Below are 18,092 nucleotides of genomic sequence, written 5' to 3'. Positions count from 1 at the left end.
CCCTCCCGCAGGCAGCAAGGGCGCTTAGGGACGGAGCATCAGAGCGAGGTGACAGAGCAGGGGTCAGCACACCCCATGCACCCCACGTGGGGCACCTCCGCTCACAGGCTCCCCTCGGCCCCTGGCAAGGACACGAAGGCTCCAGGGGACCACAAGGACCAGTGAGTCCTGGCCGGTGGCACACTGTCCCCGAGGGGAGCAGCACCACTGCCGAGGGCAGTGGGAACGCTTGGATCCAGGGTGCCCCACGGCTGCGCCCCACAGGGTTGGATGCGGCAGGAAGGGGGGGACGTGAGGGGGATGGGGCGGCTGGCGTGGCTTGCCTGTCCTGCCACCCCACGGAGCAGCCGTCCCTGCCGCACCTTGGCACCGCAGGGCTGGTTTGGCAGATGCCGTTGGGGCACCCTGGGGGTTTTGGGGGCACAGAGGCTTGGCACCAGCCCCTGCCATGGTCCCCCCACTCCTGCTGTGCCACTGCAGGCTCACCCATCCCTGAGCCACGTCAGCGAGGGGCCGGGTGCCAGCAGGAGGGCACACTGCCCGGCTGCCCCTTTAAGGCCAGAGCCAGTGGTGTTCGCTTTCGTCCCAGGAAAATGAACCTCTAATTGCAGCGCCGGGCATGGGGGGGTCCCGGGGGCTGCGTCGACACTGCACCGCCGAAGCCGCGGCTGCTGGACCCCGCAGTGATGGCTTGCGTGCAGGTCCGTGTCCCCGTCCCCCTCTCCCCATCCCTGCCACCCCGCGCTCACCTCCCTGTGTCTTGCAGGTGGCTCTTCGCATCCGTCCGATGAGCACGGCCGAGCTGGCGGAGGGGGCCAGGCCCATCGCCCACCGCGTGGATGAGCAGGTACGGCCACAGGATGGGCAGCCACAGGTTCACTGGGCACCGCCCGGCCTTGGTGCTTCGCCCATCCCACCGGGTCAACAGGGCGAGGTACCCCAGTGCAGGATGCGACCCTCGGTGCGCTGCACGCCCCGGGATGTCCCTGGCAGCACCCAGCGCTCTGTGTGATGCCCACGTGTGCAAGGCACAGGCTGGGGGGGCACCCTGCAGCCTCACAGCCCCTGCAGGAGACCCTACAATAACAAAGCAATAGGGTGGGAAACTCTGGGGGCTCTGGCTCAGGAGCCCCCCTTCCTGCAGCGCAGTAGGACACCAGCGCTGCCTGTCCCCGTCCCCAGCCCTGGGCGGAGGGGGGGCCATGCAAGGCGGGCGGAGGTGGAAGTAAGGCAGCAGCGAGGGAGCAGCTTGCATCGGGGAAAGGTCAAAACCTGGATTGCAATGGGAGCCAGCAGGGACCCTGGGAGCAGGGGACCCTGCGAGGGGCTATTCCACACAGGGACGGGGACACGCAGGGTCCCTGCATGGCGCCGGCATCCCCAGCCCCCTCGCGGTGCCCAGGCAGCGGGCACCTTGGCGGGCCGTGCTCACAGAGGAGCCTTTGTGCCGCCGTGCCCAGGTGGGTGCAGCCGGCAGGTCCCCTGGCACCGCGCACAGAGCTGGCTTTGAGCCTCAGCTCAGCCTGGGGACAATGGGACAATTCAGGAGCACAAAGGGCCCCATGCCGCCAGCACCGGCACCGGCCTGGGCACCTCCTGTGCCCTGGCACGGAGGCGACACTGGCTCCGGCAAAGCAGGGGAGGGATGCCCACAGTGATGTGCTCTCCCACTGCCCCTTGCCCACTGGCCGGGATGGAGCTGCTCAGCAGACCTGGGCCACTCCGGTGCTCCCGGGGAGCCGTGCTGCAGGGCCACCCCTGTGTCGGGGCTGGGGAGAGCATCCTGGTGCATCCGTCTGTCCATGCACCTCCTGGGGGGTCTGTGCTCACTATGCCAGCAGCCCACGGGGCTCTCAGCACCTCATTACACCTCAGGGCCCAACCGGGCACTAATTAGCACCATTAATGGCAGCGCAATGCCCAGCGTGTGCTGTACCTCCACAGGAGGCTGGAGGTGACCCCGGAGCAGAGGGGTGGTGGGTGCCCGGGGCCAGTGCGTGCCCCCTGGCCAGCCCCGCTCACGTTCCCTGGCAGGTTGTGGTGCTGCAAGACCCTATGGAAGACCTCGATGATGTCCTGCGTGCCTGTCGCTCCCGGGAGAAATCTTACATCTTTGACGTGGCCTTCGACTCCACAGCCACCCAGGTGGGTCCCTCAGGGCACAGGGGGATGCAGGGCGGGGGGAGGCAGGCTGGGGTGCTGGGGGCAGCGGGTGGAGGTGGGGGACAGCAGGGTGCACCCCAGGGCTTCTCTCCCTCCTTCAGGAGACCGTGTACTGTGCCACCGCCCGGGGCCTCATCGCGGGCGTCATCTCTGGCTACAATGCCACCGTCTTCGCCTATGGCCCCACTGGTGAGAGGTGTGGGGCCGGGGAGGGGGCCAGCTCTGTGGCCATGGGGGGGGTCCCAGCCCTGAGCGAGCCCCCTCATCTCCCCCAGGCTGTGGGAAGACCTACACCATGCTGGGCACCGACGGCGAGGCCGGCATCTGCACCCGCACCCTGGGCGACCTCTTCCAGGCCATCGAGGACACCAGCAGTGACACGGAGTATGAAGTCTCCATGTCCTACCTCGAGGTGCGGCGGGGGGGCTCAGGGACGTCCCCCTCCCCGGGGAGGGCAGGGGACAGCAAATGGCACGTGGCCCCAAGCCGGGCGTCTTTGCACCCAGCGTGGGATGCTGTGTTCCCGCGGGTCCCCATGCTGGAGGGGACGTGCCCAGTTCCTTCCCCCTGCCCAGATCTACAACGAGATGATCCGGGATCTGCTGAACCCCTCGCTGGGCTGCCTGCAGCTGCGGGAGGATGCCAGCGGCACCGTCCAGGTGGCCGGCATCACTGAGGTCTCTGCCATCAACGCCGAGGAGGTGAGCCAGCGGGCAACCATGGGTCATGGGGGGGATCTGGTGAGTCCCCCCTGCCCGGCGCTGCCCATCTGCCCCAGGTCATGAAGCTGCTAGCGCGGGGAAACCGGCAGCGGACACAGGAGCCCACAGCCGCCAACCGCACCTCGTCGCGTTCCCACGCGGTGCTGCAGGTCACCGTGCGCCAGCGGCGCCAGGGCAGGCAGCTGCACCGTGGCCGCCTCTTCATGATTGACCTGGCGGGCTCCGAACGGGCAGCGCAGGTACAGCACCGGCCTGGGGGGCTGCAAGGCCAGGGAGCCCCCCCAGCCCCTCTTTTGCCAAGTTTTTGCCTCTGCCTTCCCCTCCCTTCCCAGACGCAGAACCGTGGGCAAAGGATGAAGGAGGGAGCCCACATCAACCGCTCACTGCTGGCCCTGGGCAACTGCATCAAGGCCCTGAGCAACCAGGCGAGCACCAAGTATATCAACTACCGCGACAGCAAGCTGACCCGCCTGCTCAAGGTGTGGCCAGGGGTCCCAGCTCCCCTCGGCGGGGTCCAAACTGGGGAGGGGGCACAGGCTGCCCCTGCCCCGGTCCCTCTCAGCCACACTCTCCGTGGCCAGGACTCACTCGGGGGCAACAGCCGCACAGTGATGATCGCCCACATCAGCCCAGCCAGCACCGCCTTCGAGGAGTCCCGCAGCACCCTCACCTACGCCCACCGCGCCAAGAGCATCTGCACCACGGTAGGGCCGGGAGCGCAGGCACCCTCCACCCTGGGCACCAGCCTTTTCCTGGCCCCCTCCCCAAGCAGCCCTGGCCCCACTGCCCCCCAAGAGGGAGGGCACGAGGTGTTTGTCCTTACGCTGCCCCATGGGTGCCTGGAGCAGGGGAACGACTTGGGGCACTGCTCTGCTGGCTGTGGCATGCTCAGGACCTGCTCCATGGCCATGCATGGCTTGGGGACCCTATGGGGACATGTTCTATGGCCATGTACTGCTTGGGGACACAGCTTGGGGACCCTATAGGGACACAGCTGTGTTCTGCCTGCGGACCTTGCTTGGGGATCCTACTCAGAGATATACTTGGGGACCTGCTCCACCAGCTCTGTCCTGCTCAGGGACCCCAGTTAGGACCCTGCTTGGGGCCGGGCTGAGCTGGGGCCACGGGACACTCACACCAGCCCCGTCCCAGGTGAGGGACAACCTGCTTAGTGTCTCATACCATGTGGCACAGTATGGCAACGTCGTGGCTGACCTGCACAGGGAGATCAAGCACCTCAAGGGCAAGGGGGACACTGAGCCAGGGCAGCCAAGGCAGGGTGACCGCCGGGACACTCCTTACATCCAGGGTACGGCCTGGCCCCCCCTGCCCTCCCTCAGCCCCGCAGGGCTTGGCGCTGATGCCCCATGCCTCCAGCCCAGGTTCAGCTACACGGTGCCCGCTGCACCCACCCGGAGCTGGGCTGCGTGCAGGAGGAGCTGCTTGGTGCCTGCTGCGAGCAGGCAGCCCTGCGCCACCTCCTCCTCCGGCTGGAGGGCACCGAGCTGCACGCCCAGCACCTCCTCGCCCTCGCCCAGTACGTGGGTGCAAAGCCCCCCCGGGGATGGGGTCCCCTGGCCAGCCAGGCTGGGGGTGAGACCACCTCCTCTTCCCCACAGCAGGACACAGCGGGGCTGGCACTGGAGCAAGGAGGGGCAGGGGGAGCTGGACGGCCCCAGTGACAGCAAGAGGGACTCGGACATGGGGGACAAGCGGTTGGACGTGCCAGAGCCACCCGCCGTGGCCGCTGCCCACAAGAGCATTGTGGCTCTGGTGGAGGAGCAGAGCAGGCTCCAGCCGCGGAAGGTTTGGGAGCCCTCTCCCCACCGCCGGCAGCTGAAACCCCGTCACTGTGGAGCTGAGTTTGACAAGTCTCAGCCCAGCAGCATGAGTCCCCCAGCAGTCCTGGAGGGAGATGGATACTTACAGAGTGGGGTGTGGGTTGGGGCAAGGGGCCCTGGAAGGGATGCTGGCACCATGGCAGGGATGGTGACCCTGTGGCAGGGATGCTGGCCATGGGCAGGGATGCTGATCCCAAGACAGGGATGCTTATCCCGTGGCAGGGATGCTGGCTGTGGGCAGGGACCCTAACCCCGCTGCATGCCTGCAGGCAGAGCTGGCGCGGCACTTCCAGCAGAGCCAGCAGCCTGTGTGGTGTCTGGAGGAGGCCCTGCAGCGTCGGAGCAGCTCGGAGGAGCAGCGGGAGGTGCTGGCCCTGCTGTGCCGTCTGCACCAGCTGGAGCTGGAGATGGCAGAGATGCACTCCCGCACCCTGCTCAAGGGTGGCCTCCGGCACCCGCTGGCTGCCACTACGCAGCGCTTCGACGAGCATCGGGCCCTTTGCACCCGCATCATCCACCAGCAGCGACAGCTTATCTCCGGTGCGTCCCTCTCGTGACTTCTGCCATGTCAAAGGGGCCTCTTGTGTGTTGTGGCAGTGGGAGTCCTGCAGTGTCACCGGGTTATTGCAATGGGACGCGCTGCAATGCAAAGTCCCCCCGGTGTCGTGACACAGCCGCAACACTGCCACCTGAGCCCGGCGTGGCGTGGCACGCAGCCCAGTTGATGCTCACCGCCCTGCCCTCTCGCTGGCAGACCACCAGCTGTCGGTGCCACGGCCGCTGGAGGAGCTGTACGAGACCTACCTGCGGGAGCTGGCGGGGGGCCCCGGGGACACTGGCACCCTCGAGGTAAGGCAGGGTGGCAGGGTACCCCCCACACGCCCCAGGCAGGGCACTCACCCCCGTCCCCTGCCCAGGGCACGTCCCTGCCCAAGATCCCACAGGTGACCGGCACAGGGAGCCTGCCGGACTCGGACCGGGACAGCGCGTGGGCACAGAGCCGCGAGCGCCCCACGCGGCTGCGGCATGATGCCCTCCCACCCCTGCGCCCCACGGGGGACAGGTACAAGTGGGCATCCACCACCCCCTGGGTACCCGGGGCTGCACATGCCCCACAGCCACCACAGCAGTGGGTAAGGGGTGTCCCCTCTCCAGCAGCGCCCTGACCCCCATGTTCAAGAAGATCCCACGGGCACACCAGCTGGGGAGCACGGCGGTGCCCACCTCACCTCCCAGACGGGGCATGGTGGGCCAGGTGAGCACAGCTGTGCTGCCGGCATCGAAGCCCCGAGGTGGGGATGCTTATGAGTGCTGTGTGTCCCAGCGGCACACGTCATGGGCCAGCCTGAGCACCCGGCATGACTCCTCCCCGGGCAGTGGGACCGGCTCGGAGGCAGCGGTGGCAGCAGGCAGGGGTGAGCAGAGTGGCCGGCGGGGCTGGGTGGGCAGCTGTGCCCTGCTGATGGTCCCACCATGCTGCAGGGCGCCAGGAGATGTCGAGCAGCACCAAGAGCATCCTGGCTAAGGCCACCCGGCACTGGTCCCGCATCCCGGAGAGCACCCGCTCACACCCACCAGGGTTCACGGAGGAGCAAGGTGGCCCCGGGCTGCAGCACGACGCCAGTGAGGACAGCCTGGTGGGGACAGCCACCGGCTCCCCGGGCGCCAGGCTGCGGGTGTGCAAAAAGGGCGGCAAGGAGGTGGGGAGGAGGGAGGAGTCGCTGGGTGGCAGAAGGAGATCAAGGCGGTCACGGTCCTTCGAGGTCACGGGCTGTGGGGTAGGTGCAGGCATGGGGGGGTCGTGCCACCGGCAAGGCAGTGGAGCTCCGCCAGCAGCGGTGCCGTGCCCTGGGGAGGGCAGGGTGGGAAAGCCACCCCCAGCTCCCCTTGGCATCCCTTTGCCCACCATTGGGGTGTCAGCACCCTACGGTATGCGTCGTCCCCCCCACCCCACGCAGCATGGTTCCTCCCCAAAGTGCCATGCCCGCGGACCCTCTCTCCATCAGCTGGTGGCCCCCAGGGGACCCTCGTCATTGTCCAACATGCTGCAGAGCTGCTCCCAGCACGCTGTGCCGGCAGGGGTGCAGGCAGCCAACACCCAGGGCCCCCCCAAAGCCCTGCCTGGAGCAAAGCCCCTGTATGGGCAGCTGCCAGGTGAGCCCCCGGATGGGGACGGGGTGCAGGGGCCATCGCTCGCACCCCACGCCCCAGCCCCGCACCCAGAGCTGCTGCTGAAGTGCCCTTCCCCAGGTGCTGGGGTCCCGTCTCTGCCTCTCCCCCTCCAGCTCCCCACCAGCCCCATGAAGGGCCAGCACCCGCGGCTCGGCTGCATGACCAGGAACAGTGCCAGGGCCTCCGGCAAGGATGGAGGGAGTCACCGGTACTAAGCCGAGCACCTTGCTGGAAGGGGACCAGATCTTGTGCCAAGCCAGCGGGCTGAGCACCTGTCCTGCCAGGCCCAGCACCGCGCGGCATGCCCCATGCCGAGGGCTGCCCGTGGTACCCCGTGCCCATGCAGCCTCCTGGTGCCAACCTTGCTGTGGGCACGGCTGGCGGAGAGGGGCAGGGAGCAGGGTGGGGGGCCAGCCCTCCCCGTGCCAAACCCACCCCGAGGCAGGGACCCAAGTCCCTGGGGAAGGACGCAGCCATGCCAGGCAGTGACCCCGGCCAGAGCCTCGTGGCTGCTCCAGGAAGGGTTTCTGTGAGTACTCAGCACCCAGCAGATGCAGCCACGCACCCAGTGCCACCAGGTACCAATGGGGCCACCTGGGCACAGAGCTTCGGGATGGGCGTTTGTCTTTCCAAGGGGTTACATTAAAAGCAGCCGTGCTGAGCCAGGGAGTGGTGTGACTGCTGTGCACAGCCCGATGCGCTCCTGCCTGTCCCTGGGGATGGGGAACCCCCCCAAAGATGCCCCTGCATGCCCCACGCTCGTTTTCTGCTTTTATTAGGAAGGGGGTGGAGGGTGCCCACGCAGGGATGAAGCAGCTGCCAGCCATGAGCGGGGATGGTGCCCCCGAGGCCTCCTCCGCCGGGGGAGGCAGCCGGACCACCTGCCCCAACCTGGGCACCCACCCAGCTCACCGCCGAGCCCTGGGGTGCTGCTGCCGGGGTACCCATGCCAGCAGCCACATCCAGTGCCACAGCCTTGCTGCCCGGCACAGAGGGACCCCAGTGCCACAGGGCTGGCATCACAGGAGGGCTGGGCTGTCCCTGTCCCCATCTTCTCGCCCGTTGGGGTTTGTGAGCCTGGGACGGGGCTGCACCCGCGGCTGTGGGCTGCACATTTTGCCCCCCGCACCACCTGCACAGGGCTGGGGGGCTCACAGTGTCCCTCGTCCCCAGCTCCCCGCAGGCACCCAGGGACAACGATGGGGACGGGACGTGGCAGGGGACAATCGGGGAGGGGTGGGCGGCGGAGAGGAGTCCCAGGGTCCCCCGGCACGGAGACCTCCGTCTACCTATGAGCAGGAGGACCAAGCGCGAGCCCCCCCTGCGGGGCTGGGGCCAGTCCAGCTGTGGGACCTGGCTCTGCCTTGTTACTTCTTCACCTTGATGAGGGAGTGGTAGACGGGCTTGATGATGATGTGGAGGTGCAGGGAGTTGTCGATGAGGTACTCGGAGGTGCGCTTCTGCAGGTCGGCGTGGGCGAGGAAGTCGGCCGCCTCGTCTGAGCTCTGGTGAAAGCTGTAGGCGTGCTTCACCAAGACGCGACCCTGCTGCCGCACACCCACCAGCACTGTCTTCTGGAAGCTGACGCCAGCAAAGTCGGGGCTGCTCATGGCTGGGGTGATGACGAGCCGGGGGCGACCATCCTCGATGCGCACTGGCTGGACGGCGCCCGAGACCGAGTCCGAGTAGACAGGGCGCAGGCTGACGGGCAGCCAGCGTGGCGAGAAGAGGACGTTCCAGGTCACCCGCTTACTGGCGTCATGGCTGCTGGGACCCAGCTGCGTCTGGAAGCTGGTGCTGCGGTCGTCCCGCGCCGGGTTGTTGATGACCCACTGGGAGCCCCAGCTGGGCGCGAGGTAGTTGCGGGGCAGGAACATGCTGCAGTTGACGTCAAAATACTTGGCAAAATGGAGGGGGGAGGCAGCATGGAACTGGAAAGCCTGGAAGAGCAGGTCCTGCACCGCACCGTAGTGCCGCGCCAGCACCGCCGACTGCGCCTGCAGCCGGAAGAGCTGGCTGGGTGCGATCATGGGGTAGCGGATGGCACGGAGCACCCGTTCGGCCACGGGATCCTCGGGCTGCCGGCGGCCCAGCCAGCCCTCCACGGCAGTGTAGAGCTCCAGCTCGCTGTGCAGCACCAGGTCAGAGCGCTCCAGCAGCAGCAGCAGCAGCTCCACGCTCACCGAGCCCCACTCGGCGCTGCCCAGCACGGCCGAGAGGTTCCAGGCCAGGAACTGGAGGCAGCTCTCCTGCAGCGCCGCGTCCCCGATGCGCACGGCATAGTGGTACCAGCCCACCACGTGGCCCTGGCTCGACTCGCTGGCCAGGTGGGTCCTCATGTAGTCAGCCACGCCACGCTGCAGCCCCCACACCCGGTACTTGCTGGCCAGCTGGTGCATGGGGATAGCTTGGTGCAGCAGGATGGAGACCCCCCCGCAGTACAGGTACCTGGGGCAGAGTGAGGGCCGGTGACACTGATGTCCCCCCATCCGCTTCCCAATCTGTCGCCTAGCCCGAGGCTCCAGCAGCACGGTCCCCAGGGGAGCATCCTCCCTCCTTGGCTGCATTCCTCCAGGCATCTCCATCCCGTGGGGTCCCCGTGGTCCCCAAGCGAGCATCCTCCCTCCTTGGCTGCATCCCTCCCAGCGAGGTTCCCAGAGGAGCTGTGTCCCTCCTGATGTCCCCATCCCCTGGGGTCCCCACATACCTGATAAACTTCTCGAAGAGCGCAGCAGTCTCGGGCGGCTCGTGCAGGGTGACAACGCTCTGGTTGCGCAGGAGGCTCTCAAAGACCTCGCTCTGGAGGCTGAGCAGCAGCTGGTGGGTGTGGAAGACCCTGGCCTCATCGGAGGCGGCCGTACGCACCCGCAGCACCGAGTCGCTGCCGTTGCCGTTCTGCAGCAACTCCTGCAGCCGCTGCAGCAGCGTCAGCGAGTGGTTGATGGTGGCCGCCGTGGCGTCACTGCTAAGGTCGGCTTTCTGGGCTGCGGGGAGATGGGAAGGTCCCAGTGCTGCACCCCAAGAACTGGGCACGGGGTGATGGGGCACAGCAGAGTGGGGCCCGGCTGTGGGGCGATGCATGGTTAACGGGGGCTGGGGAAGCCTGGCTTTGTGCACATCCTCCCTCTGCTCCCCCCAGTGCCAAAGGGCTGGCTGGTGCCAAGGGGGTGTGGGGACGACAAGGGGACATGGGGACATTTGTCTCCTTGAGAGCCAAAAAACTGCTTTTCTGCAGCAGAAGGGGTGAGACCACCATGTCCCAGGCTGGGACGTGCTGGGAAATGGCCCTGTGCCGGGCAGCACTGGCTTGCAGCCCGGTCTGCCAGACCCAATCCCGTCCCCGCCGCAGGCAGAGCGAGCCCTGGGCATTGCCCACGACTCACCGCATCCCGGACTGACACATGGGGCACGCTCTGCCCCCACACGCAGGGATGGGGTCCCCACAGTCCGAGCAGCCTGGGGACACTGGCTGCCCCGGCATCACTGCAGGTTGGTGCCATTGAGCAGGCAGCTGCCGCACCATGCCTGCTCCCGGTGTGATCCCTGCCTCCTCGCTGACGCCAAAAACCGGCACCTCCTGCCCAGCCAGGTTTCGCTCCCCTCGTCCGGCTGTGTGTGCCGGCAGCCCAGCCTGGCCCCGGCGTGGGCACACACTGGGGGTGACCGTCCTCCCATGTCCATGTCCCCCCAGTGCCAAGCTCCCAGCCGGGATGGGGACCAAGAGAGGGGTCTCCGTGCTCCAGCGGGCATGGGGAGCCTTCCTTCTTCTCCTCCTCTTCCTCATGCCTGGCACGACTCCCACCCCCTCCCTGGAGCATCCTTCCCCCAGGGTGAATTTGGCTCCATCTCTCTCAAATCCCCGTCTCGCCGGCCGGCGATCCAGCGGATTACTCTTCCCAGTGCTGGCTTAAGCCCCGCTGAGCAGGGATGGGGAAGGGGATCGATCAGGAGCCCCTCACCCCACGGTGCTGGACATCACTGCCCACAGCACCGAGCCTTCCCTGAGCAGCGGTGAGCACAGCCCGGCTCTCGCTGCTGGCACATCCCGGGCACTGTGAGGCATGGCCATGGGGCATGGTACGTCCAGGAGCTGCATCCATCCCTCCCCAGGTGCTGCGACGGCTGCTGGAGAGCCGTGTTCAGCCTCCCACGGGCATCGCTGGACACCTGTGCTGCGTCCGAGCCCCACCCCAGCACCCAGCGAGGGCAGCAGGACCCACGGCATGGGGACCCCTCCACGCCTCCCCCCACCAGGGCCACCCTTACCGGCTTGCACGGTGAGGAGGAGGAGGAGGAAGGCAGCAGTGGCGCAGCCCCAGCGGCGGGCGGCCACGGGCCGGGCGCCCGTCAGCCTGGCCATGGCTTCGCAAGTGCATCTGCCGGGTCTCGGCGCGGCACGGGCACACGGAGCCTGCCTGGAGCTTATGTAGGCCACGAGCCCTCCCAGCCCGCGCGCCCGCACCGCCACATCGATTGGTGGAAACTGGGACCGGCTGTTACCAAGGGAACCGCTTCCAGCCCCCATCCATCCCACCCTGACCCCGGACCCCAGCCCCGCACCCCAGGGTGGCGTGACAGGGTGCCCTGGTGAGCCCTGGCACAGCATGGGGGCACCTCCATTTGCCGCCTGCTCCTGCTGCTGCTGGGCACTGCCGTGCTGTGCCGCAGCCCCATGCCGTGCCGGAGCCCCACGCATGGCCACAGCCCTTTGTGCTGCTGGACCACTGGGATGCGGCAGCGGGGTCTTTGCATTCAGGGCACAGCTCGGCGTGGCCTCCCCGCTCCCCCCGGCTCATGGGTATTCATGTCGGCAGCAGCCCATCACCATGGCATCCGGGCTGCCGGCAGGAACTGCCTGCCCTTTTCCCAGCCTTTGCAGCCAAGAGGCTGCCTGTGCGGTGCGAGTGCCCTGTGCCGGCCTCCGCTGGCACCTCGCCTGCCACGATAGCTCTTGAGGGGCTTCGCGATGAGGCTGAGGTGGCGTTTGCCCCCCCCACCCGCAGCCCCGGTGCCACACGCTGGGGCTGGCACGGCTTGGGCATGGGGCTGGGGGTGGCGCTGGGTGCCCCCACCCTGCTGCGGGAGATGGGCACCCCTCTGTGCGGGAGCTTTCGCTGGCACAGCCGGAGCAAGTGGGGTGGGAGCAGGGGGGTGTCTGCACTCCACTTTTAGCTGTGGCCTCAGTGGCGTCATGGGTGGGGACCCAGGACCGGGACTCCCAGCCGGGACGTGACCGGGGGGACAGATCCCACAGATGGCAGCAGCCCGGCTTGCACGGGCACAGCAGCCCCTTCCCCACCGCCAGGGCTCCCTGTGAAGGTGGCAGTGGGCTGCCGTGCTGGGCAGGAGCTGCCGGGCACCGCACTCAGCTCTGGGACGACTGCGCAAGGTCACCTCGGGGTGCAGGAGGACCCCGCATACCATGGCAGGCAGTGCCGGGCCCCCCCTCCTGGGGACACCGCCGGGGAGATGCTGTGACCTTCAGTGTGTGGCAATGCTGGAGCCACGCGGGGGAATATCAACCATTCTCCGTTATTGAGTATCTGTCCACGCTGATGGGATTAGCGCCGGCGCCCGCGGTATTGCAGCTTTGTGTTCAGCTGCAGAGCGAGGTGACAGCGCGGCGTGGCTGGTGCCTATTTCACGCCCTGCTCCCTCTCCAAGACCCACGGGGGGATGCCGTGCTGCGGCCAGCGCTGCCAGCACCCCACAGCAGGAGGGATGCCATGCCGTGGCCGGCGGGACAGGGAGCAAGCGGTTCTCAGGGCAAAGGCGGCCATCGGTGCATGCGGTGGGGTAGGATGGTGGTGGCCGGGGCTCCGTGCTGGGCAGGGGGGCTCCAGCTGAGTGGGGGGTGCTCAGCCCATCTGCCCCTTTGCGTCAGCTTGCCTGGCCCTGGCATGGTGCTGCCACGGTTGTCAGGGGTGCTTTCATGCCAGCGAGGGCTTCTGAGGACAGGTTTGCTTTGGGCTGGGAGCGGAGAGGGTGACATGGGGCCAAGGAGCGCCATCCCCGAGCACAGCTGTGGCCTGGGATGGCGAGTGAGGGGCCTGGGCTTAGATGGGGTCTCCAGATGTCAAGCGTGGACAGATGTTGCTGCAGCTCCCCGGGGGGGGTGGATTACCCATCTGGCCCTGGCCCGTGGGTGGAGGGGCTGGGGACAAGCCACCCGGCCATCACTGTCCCGTGCTCCCGGGGCTCCCCAGCCCCTCGCAGGGACAGGCAGGCGGGCAGGCAGGCGACACCATGCCTGGTGTGGGGCCGGGGCTCAAACTCTGTGGCCCCGTGGGGCAGGGGAGCCCCAAGAGCGGGGTGCAGGCAGAGCGCACAGCCCAAGTGGGCATTCCTGCATCGCGGCGAGGCGCAGGCCGGCTGGGGGACGAGGGGCCCCTGCCGCGGCACAGCCGGTTAATGGCTCACCGCATCCACCAATGCCTCATTTAACCACCTGCCTGCAAAACAACAGCTTGCCGGGAGCGTGCGCCTGGTGAGCCGCCGGCACGGTGCCAGCTCGGGCTGCACCCTACAGCCCAGGGACCCTCATGTCCCCCGTGGGGGCAGCAGCTGGCCACAGGGCAGGGTGGCACGGGCTGTGGGCCATGGCAGAACATGGGGGACCATGGTGCTGGTGCTGGGGGTCACCAGGGAACAGGGCATCCATCCCCCAGCCCCTGGGGAGATGGAGAGAGCAGCTGTGCTGGCTCCGGTAATTGCGGCTGAGGCGGTGGAGGGTTGGCTCACCATAGCGACCCGTGCCAGGTGGCTCCTGCTGGCCCCGCGGCTGTGCACAGGGCATCTCCCCTGCAGGCTGGGGGGCACTGGGGGGGCAGGAGTCAGGGGGGTAAGTGGTCCCAGGGATGGGCAGGGAGCATCAGCCTTCCCACCCCTACCTGTGCTGCTGGGGAAACTGAGGCATGGGCAGGCTTCCCCTCTGGCTTGGGCCATCGGCGCACCCTCTGCACGCTGGGGCTGTGCCAGTGGGCACCCAGGCACACACAGAGCAAAGCCCAGCAGGGACACGCAGGCAGGCACACACGGACACACACACTCGTGCACGCTCACACGTGTGTGCACACGTGCAGACCCGCTCCTCTGAGTCCTCGGAGGTGGCCATGGACCCTGGCTGCCTGCTTGGAGAGGGCAGGGGCTGGGGAACCCGTGCCAGCCCCCAGCACTTCACCAGCCTTGGGCAGCCCCGCCTGCCCGCACCCACCTCTGCCGGGCCCCGGCCCGCCTCGGGGTGTGCGGGAAAGCCAGAAGTTGGAGCTCCAGCACCCAAAGGAGGGGAGCTGGGGGTCCGGGCGCAGGGACGATGCACCCCAGCTTGGTGACACAGGCCTTTGGGTATAATGGGGGGCCCAAGCTGTCCCTGAGCACCTGGACCACCATCCCTATTGCTCTGGGGTGGGGACAAGCTCTGTCACGGTCACTCAGGGCTGGCACAGCCTTCCCAGGTGACCCCATCCCTGGCCCCCATGGGAGCGGCGAGGTCCGGGGACGTCCTCCTGCCCCGCTATAGCCCAGCCCGCGGCTCTGCCCACGCCGCTCTCCCTCCGCCCCGCATCCCTCACGCCTCGGGAGGTTGTGCGATGCTGCGGGTGCTGGAGGGGACACGGCCACCGGCGGGGGCACGGCCACTGGTGTGGACACAGCCATCCGCAAGGACACGGACACCAGTGGCTCTCCGGCCCCAGGAAAGGTGGCACGGCACGGGTGGCACGGGGGCCACCGAGGTGAGAGCCCATCTCCCGCAGGGCTTGGGGAGCGGGACCCCGGGCAGGGGGAGGGCGCAGGGGGAACCAGACTGGACCCAGATCCCCCACAGAGAAAATGGGATCAGGGCTGGGAAAGGGTTAACGCGTTCCCCCCGCAGCTGCAGCCGATCGATGCCCCAGTTCCCTGGGGGACATGAAGGGACTGGACCGGCCCCCGCTGATTAGCCAGATCTAATTTGCAGTTAATTGGCATCCCCCTGCATGCCTCCCCCCCCCTCCCAGCCCAGGATCCCCGCTTCCATCCCGGCGGGGCGCAGTGGCCAAAGCCCCCGGGCTGCCAGGGCCGGGCACTGCTGGGGGGGGGGGGGCAGATCCATCGCTGGGGGGCCCGGAACGGGAGCACCGGCGGGGGGAGACGAGCCCCCCACCTCCCCCCGGCCCCGGAGCAGTCGGGGCTCTGCGGTGACTGGGACTGGGCCAGTTTGGGGTCCCTGTGGGGCGCTGGGACCGGAGCGGTGCCCAGTACCACCCGCCTGGGCTCAGGACCCCCCCTCCGAACCCCGCACACGCCCCCGGGCTCAGCACCCCCCCCCCTCGTCGAGCACTAGGGCCCGGGGGGTCCCGGTCCCCCGCGCGAGATGCTGATTTTTGGGGAGGCGGGGGGATTCTGACCAATCAGAACGCAGCGCTCAGGTTTGGCCTCCCCAATCCTGGAGGACGCCTCTCTGATTGGGTAAAGCCTTGTCCCCTCTAGCCAATAGAAGCGCAGGGCTCGGGAGTGGGGGTGGTGCCGCCCGGGTTTATGAATGGTGGTCCCGATCCGGGCGCGGGGCGCGGGCAGGGCCGCTGCCAGACTCCTCCGGCCCCGCTGCCCCACGCGGGGCTGCCTGAGGACCCGGCCGGCAGCCTGGAGATGGCCACCCCCCGCCTTGGCCCCTCTGGGACCTCCCTTCTGGGACTCCCCCCCCTTGGCACCTCTGGGTCCTCCCTGCCACCGCTGGGTCCCGGCGGGTGGCACCCAGCCCGGGCCGGGAGCCAGGGCCTCACCCCCCTGGCAGCCACCCAAGAACACGGTATTTTAATCCGATTTTCTTCAAGGCGATAAATGGAGCCAGGGGGGATAAACAAGGAGCATCTCCAGCAGCAGGGCCACCCTCTGCTGTGGGGACAGGGACTGTCACCCCGGTGTCAGCACAGGGGCTGGATCCTGGGTCCCTTCTCCTGCAGCATCCATGGACAAGGGGCAGCTCCAGAATGTTCCATCGCAGGCAGACACGGCTGCAAACCTGGGGCAACTGCACCCATGGGAGCCAACCTGCCCCAAGCCCCCTGTGCCATGTCCCGGCTGAGCCCCTGCCTGGGTGCCACCGGGGCCCTCAGTCCCCTGACCATCCCTGTCTCCCCTCGCAGCTCATCCGTGGCGGAAGGCGATGGTCCCAGTGCCCAACAGCACAGTGGTGGTGCGGGCTGGTGAGGCGGCACAGCTGGAGCCGGAGCGGTCACCCTGCATGGTCGGCATCTTCCCCATCGTGTACTACAGCCTCCTGCTGGGGCTGGGGCTGCCAGGTGAGGGGTCTGGGGTGGGGGGGCTGCCCGGGAGCATGGCGGGGAGCACCCATCCTGCCTCATCTCAGCTGTGCACCCTCAGCCCAGCCTGTGCCCTCGGCTGCCAGCAGACCATCAGCTCCCGTCCCAGCCCTGGGGCTTTTGGGGATGGGGAGGAGAGTCCTCAGGGGTGGGGGAAACCAACCTGCTCCCCACGGCCCCCCTGGCCTCGGGGCCAGCCCCAGCTGCGGTGCCCGGCTCTAAAGCCCAGTCCCACGTGGCAGGTGCCGCAGCAGCAGGGCCAGATGGTATTTGCGTTGCTTGGGCTGACACACGGAACAGATTAATCAGCTCAGCAAATCTCCACTGCACCGTGATATTTATAGCTCCCCACCCCAGCTGGGGCCTGGGGCCACTCGCCCTGCAGCTCTGGGAGAGCCTGGGCACCCCCAGGGTCCCGGGTGCTGTGGGCCCTGGGGTCTCACCACCACACATTGCCCCCCTCCTTCCAGTGAACGTCCTGACTGCTGTGGCCCTGTCCCGCCTGGCTACAAGGACCAAGAAGTCATCGTACTGGTACCTGCTGGCCCTGACCACCTCCGACATCCTCACCCAGGTCTTCATCATCTTTGTGGGCTTCATCCTGCAGACAGCCATTCTGGCCCGGGCGGTGCCCAGTGCCTTCATCCACACCGTCAATGTGCTGGAGTTCACGGCCAACCATGCCTCCATCTGGGTCACCGTCCTGCTGACCATGGACCGCTACGTGGCCCTCTGCCACCCGCTGCGGTACCGCGCCGTCTCCTACCCACAGCGTACCCGCAAGATCATCGCAGCCGTCTTCGCTGTGGCTCTGGCCACAGGCATCCCTTTCTACTGGTGGCTGGATGTGTGGCGTGACGCCGACCCCCCCACCGCCCTGGACAGGGTGCTCAAGTGGATGCACTGTGTCACCATCTACTTCTTGCCCTGCAGCATCTTCCTGGCCACCAACTCCATCATCATCTGCAAGCTGAAGCGGCAGAGGCGCTCGGGGGGTGGCCGATCCCACCTCAGCAAGACCACGGCCCTCCTCCTGGCCGTCACCACCATCTTCATCGTGCTCTGGGCTCCGCGGACCATCGTCATGATCTGCCACCTCTACGTGGTCTCGGTCAGGAGGGACTGGCGCATGCACCTGGCCTTGGACATCGCCAACATGGTGGCCATGCTCAACACCACCCTCAACTTCTTCCTCTACTGCTTCGTCAGCCAGACGTTCCGCCGCACGGTGGGCGAGGTGCTCCGGGCCCACCTCCGCCACAGCCCCCGGCCCGGCAGCGGCCGCTTCCCACTCCCAGGCCTGAAACCACTGGAGCTGCTGGCCAGCACGGCCCTCTGAGCTGGGGCTGCTGCCAGCCAGAGCGGCACTCGGCCGAGGGTCCCGGTGCTCACCCAGCCCCGTGCATCGCCCCGAGACCCTGCCTTGGGGATGCTGCCCCCGCGACGCCCACGCTCCGCAGAGCTGGGGGTTAACGCGTGTGCTGGTGGCAGTGGCAAGAGGAGGCGTTTGTGCCCAGCTGGCTGGTTGCACTCGTCTGGGGCCATCGGGCTGCCCTGCCTGGCAGCAGCACCCGCTGCACCCCAGGGACCTCTGCCCGCTCCCTGAGCTGCACTGGGACGGGCAGCTCAGCCCCTCGGGACGTGCGGTGTTCGGCCCCCCAGGAAACTCAGACACGGGGCAGGAAGGACAGGACACAGCGGCAGGAGCTGCTGCCTGCTCCCCCTGTGCCCCCCCAGGTTGGGCTCCTCGCCAGCCCACAGCCATGGGGTTTGTGGGGCTTCCATGGCCGGCCACGGCCAGGGAACGTGACCATGCTCTCAGCTGCTTTCCTGCATCAGCTCCAGCCCACACTGAAGGTCCGGGGAACGCAGCGGGCACGGCTGCGCCGTGG

At 67.9% G+C, this 18,092-nt stretch overlaps 3 protein-coding genes across 3 annotated transcripts; 2 read left to right on the top strand and 1 right to left on the bottom strand.

The window, feature by feature from the left end:
• Positions 1 to 588: 588 nt before the first annotated feature.
• On the top strand, positions 589 to 7,113 carry KIF19 (kinesin family member 19). The gene is made up of 18 exons (XM_087751229.1): positions 589 to 701; positions 767 to 847; positions 2,035 to 2,145; positions 2,265 to 2,352; positions 2,439 to 2,575; positions 2,739 to 2,864; positions 2,942 to 3,124; positions 3,218 to 3,364; positions 3,467 to 3,589; positions 4,038 to 4,194; positions 4,263 to 4,422; positions 4,505 to 4,691; positions 4,996 to 5,266; positions 5,481 to 5,575; positions 5,644 to 5,789; positions 5,882 to 6,018; positions 6,209 to 6,504; positions 7,012 to 7,113. Exons 1-18 carry the CDS (start codon positions 687 to 689, stop codon positions 7,111 to 7,113), a joined length of 2,562 nt encoding a protein of 853 aa, XP_087607355.1. The 5' UTR covers positions 589 to 686.
• Positions 7,114 to 7,656: 543 nt separating this feature from the next.
• On the bottom strand, positions 7,657 to 11,504 carry BTBD17 (BTB domain containing 17). The gene is made up of 3 exons (XM_009466979.2): positions 11,165 to 11,504; positions 9,606 to 9,882; positions 7,657 to 9,346 (listed from the first exon to the last, which is right to left on the bottom strand). The coding sequence occupies exons 1-3, from the start codon at positions 11,502 to 11,504 to the stop codon at positions 8,266 to 8,268; spliced, it is 1,698 nt and encodes a 565-aa protein (XP_009465254.2). The 3' UTR covers positions 7,657 to 8,265.
• A 3,959-nt stretch (positions 11,505 to 15,463) lies between these two features.
• GPR142 (G protein-coupled receptor 142) lies at positions 15,464 to 18,057 on the top strand. Its single transcript, XM_087750971.1, has 3 exons — positions 15,464 to 15,686; positions 16,024 to 16,179; positions 16,671 to 18,057. The coding sequence occupies exons 1-3, from the start codon at positions 15,527 to 15,529 to the stop codon at positions 17,537 to 17,539; spliced, it is 1,185 nt and encodes a 394-aa protein (XP_087607097.1). The 5' UTR covers positions 15,464 to 15,526; the 3' UTR covers positions 17,540 to 18,057.
• Positions 18,058 to 18,092: the final 35 nt, after the last annotated feature.

Source organism: Nipponia nippon, unplaced genomic scaffold, assembly GCF_047370975.1.
Source record: "Nipponia nippon isolate SJK-2023a ecotype South Korea unplaced genomic scaffold, ASM4737097v1 scaffold_14, whole genome shotgun sequence".
NCBI classification, from domain to species: domain Eukaryota; kingdom Metazoa; phylum Chordata; class Aves; order Pelecaniformes; family Threskiornithidae; genus Nipponia; species Nipponia nippon.
Note: the sequence above shows the minus strand (reverse complement) of the source record. Positions and strands in the feature narration are given on the sequence as shown.

Bases quoted from the DNA above. Each gene is read 5' to 3' on its own strand.
- KIF19 (XM_087751229.1), top strand. The intron at 848-2,034 runs GTACGGCCACAG...GTTCCCTGGCAG, and splicing joins CCCACCGCGTGGATGAGCAG to GTTGTGGTGCTGCAAGACCC. The intron at 4,423-4,504 runs GTACGTGGGTGC...TCTTCCCCACAG, and splicing joins CACCTCCTCGCCCTCGCCCA to CAGGACACAGCGGGGCTGGC.
- BTBD17 (XM_009466979.2), bottom strand. From the start codon at position 11,504: ATGCTGTGCCAGGGCTCACCAGGGCACCCTGTCACGCCACCCTGGGGT. The intron at 9,883-11,164 runs GTAAGGGTGGCC...ATCTCCCCGCAG, and splicing joins CCTCCTCACCGTGCAAGCCG to CCCAGAAAGCCGACCTTAGC. The intron at 9,347-9,605 runs GTATGTGGGGAC...ACTCTGCCCCAG, and splicing joins CTCTTCGAGAAGTTTATCAG to GTACCTGTACTGCGGGGGGG.
- GPR142 (XM_087750971.1), top strand. From the start codon at position 15,527: ATGGCCACCCCCCGCCTTGGCCCCTCTGGGACCTCCCTTCTGGGACTC. The intron at 15,687-16,023 runs GTATTTTAATCC...CTCCCCTCGCAG, and splicing joins GGCAGCCACCCAAGAACACG to CTCATCCGTGGCGGAAGGCG. The intron at 16,180-16,670 runs GTGAGGGGTCTG...CCCTCCTTCCAG, and splicing joins GCTGGGGCTGGGGCTGCCAG to TGAACGTCCTGACTGCTGTG.